Here is a 1,322-nt window from a genome sequence, read left to right as displayed (position 1 = left end):
AAAAACTTTTAAATAATTTTTTTGCCAAACTTCCAACTTTCCGCTTCACTGGTTTGTTGCTTGGCAACTATGTTTAAACTACACAACCGTGGCAAAATAGAAATCTTGTTTCGGTATTTATTAAATCAACAAAAATTAGATATTTTTGGTAATTTTTATGTGTTTAGGAATTTAAAGAGCTGTGTCCTCGCTAATCACGTGACTTTTCCATTCTTCCGGATCGAGTGGCGGTCCGTTACCCGCGAACATCGGCGGGAGAATCGATCTATCTATGACGTCATAAAGTGTAGAAAACTCAGTTCCATGGATTCGAAATCTTTTTTTCATTTTATCCTTGAGGAAAGGTTGCGCAATTGCCCACACAATGTCCCAAATCTTTCCCTGGTTTGTGAGGTTCATGGACTTTACTCTAGCAGGCAGTGAGTCTTGCATAAAACCTCCGAACCTTCTTGAAATTGCCGGAGTGTATTGTTTCGCCAACTCCATGGTGAAGTAGGCTTGATCTATTACCACAGTCATTCCATATATCTGCAACATATAAAAGTTAATGACGTCATAATGTTGATGACGTCATCTTACCTGTGTGTGTTCATCTTGCAGTAGAGTTTCAGCTGTTAATATGATCATTGCCATCATATCGATCCATGTATGTTGTACAATACCGGGTCGACCAACCACAACGACTGACCCATCTTTGGCTCTTCCTTTCAATGGAACAACCACCCCAGCTTCTATGAGGGGTTTCAACAACACCGGGTTTCGAACCTTATCGAAAACCTCACCCCATGTTGAGTAGTTATTTTGATATTTATACAACTTCGTTAAAGCTTTTTCTTGATTAAATTTCTTTGATCTAAGAAACCTTAACATGAAGACGTCACTATCGTTCGCCAACGTGACTTCCGGGTGTTTGGTTTGGAAACTTTCCCGAAGCACGTCAATGGCCGCGATCCTCTCCTGGTCGCTAATTGGTTCATTCAATTCGGCTTGAGCTTTCTTTAAATCCTCCCGGGACAATCGACATTCATACCTTTCCCCCATTGTTCTTGTGAATGACATCACAATGCAGCATCGCGATCGCTTCGATCAAAGTTAATAATTAAGCTTATTAAAGCGATCGTGACGTAACAAAACCAACTAAACAATCTCCTTTATTATGTAACAACCCGATTGTTGCGTAACATTACAACAATTAGATTACGTCATAAAAAATTGAGAATATGACGTCAGCATGATGACGTCACGTTTTCTTTTTTTTTTCGCAGCTACCAATTATAACGCAACAGTAAACCGCAAGGTGTCGCTACAAACATCGGGAATTC

The 1,322-nt window shown here is 39.8% G+C and overlaps 1 protein-coding gene across 1 annotated transcript; it reads right to left on the bottom strand.

The window, feature by feature from the left end:
- Window positions 1-103: 103 nt before the first annotated feature.
- Window positions 104-1,252, bottom strand: LOC149730483 (alpha-tocopherol transfer protein-like). The gene is made up of 2 exons (XM_089883915.1): window positions 580-1,252; window positions 104-528 (listed from the first exon to the last, which is right to left on the bottom strand). The coding sequence occupies exons 1-2, from the start codon at window positions 1,057-1,059 to the stop codon at window positions 172-174; spliced, it is 837 nt and encodes a 278-aa protein (XP_089740041.1). The 5' UTR covers window positions 1,060-1,252; the 3' UTR covers window positions 104-171.
- Between the last annotated feature and the right edge of the window lie 70 nt (window positions 1,253-1,322).

This window comes from Ciona robusta, chromosome 9 (genome assembly GCF_009617815.1).
Source record: "Ciona robusta chromosome 9, ASM961781v2".
Classification (NCBI taxonomy): Eukaryota; Metazoa; Chordata; class Ascidiacea; order Phlebobranchia; family Cionidae; genus Ciona; species Ciona robusta.
This window is presented reverse-complemented; position numbering and strand designations above follow the sequence as displayed.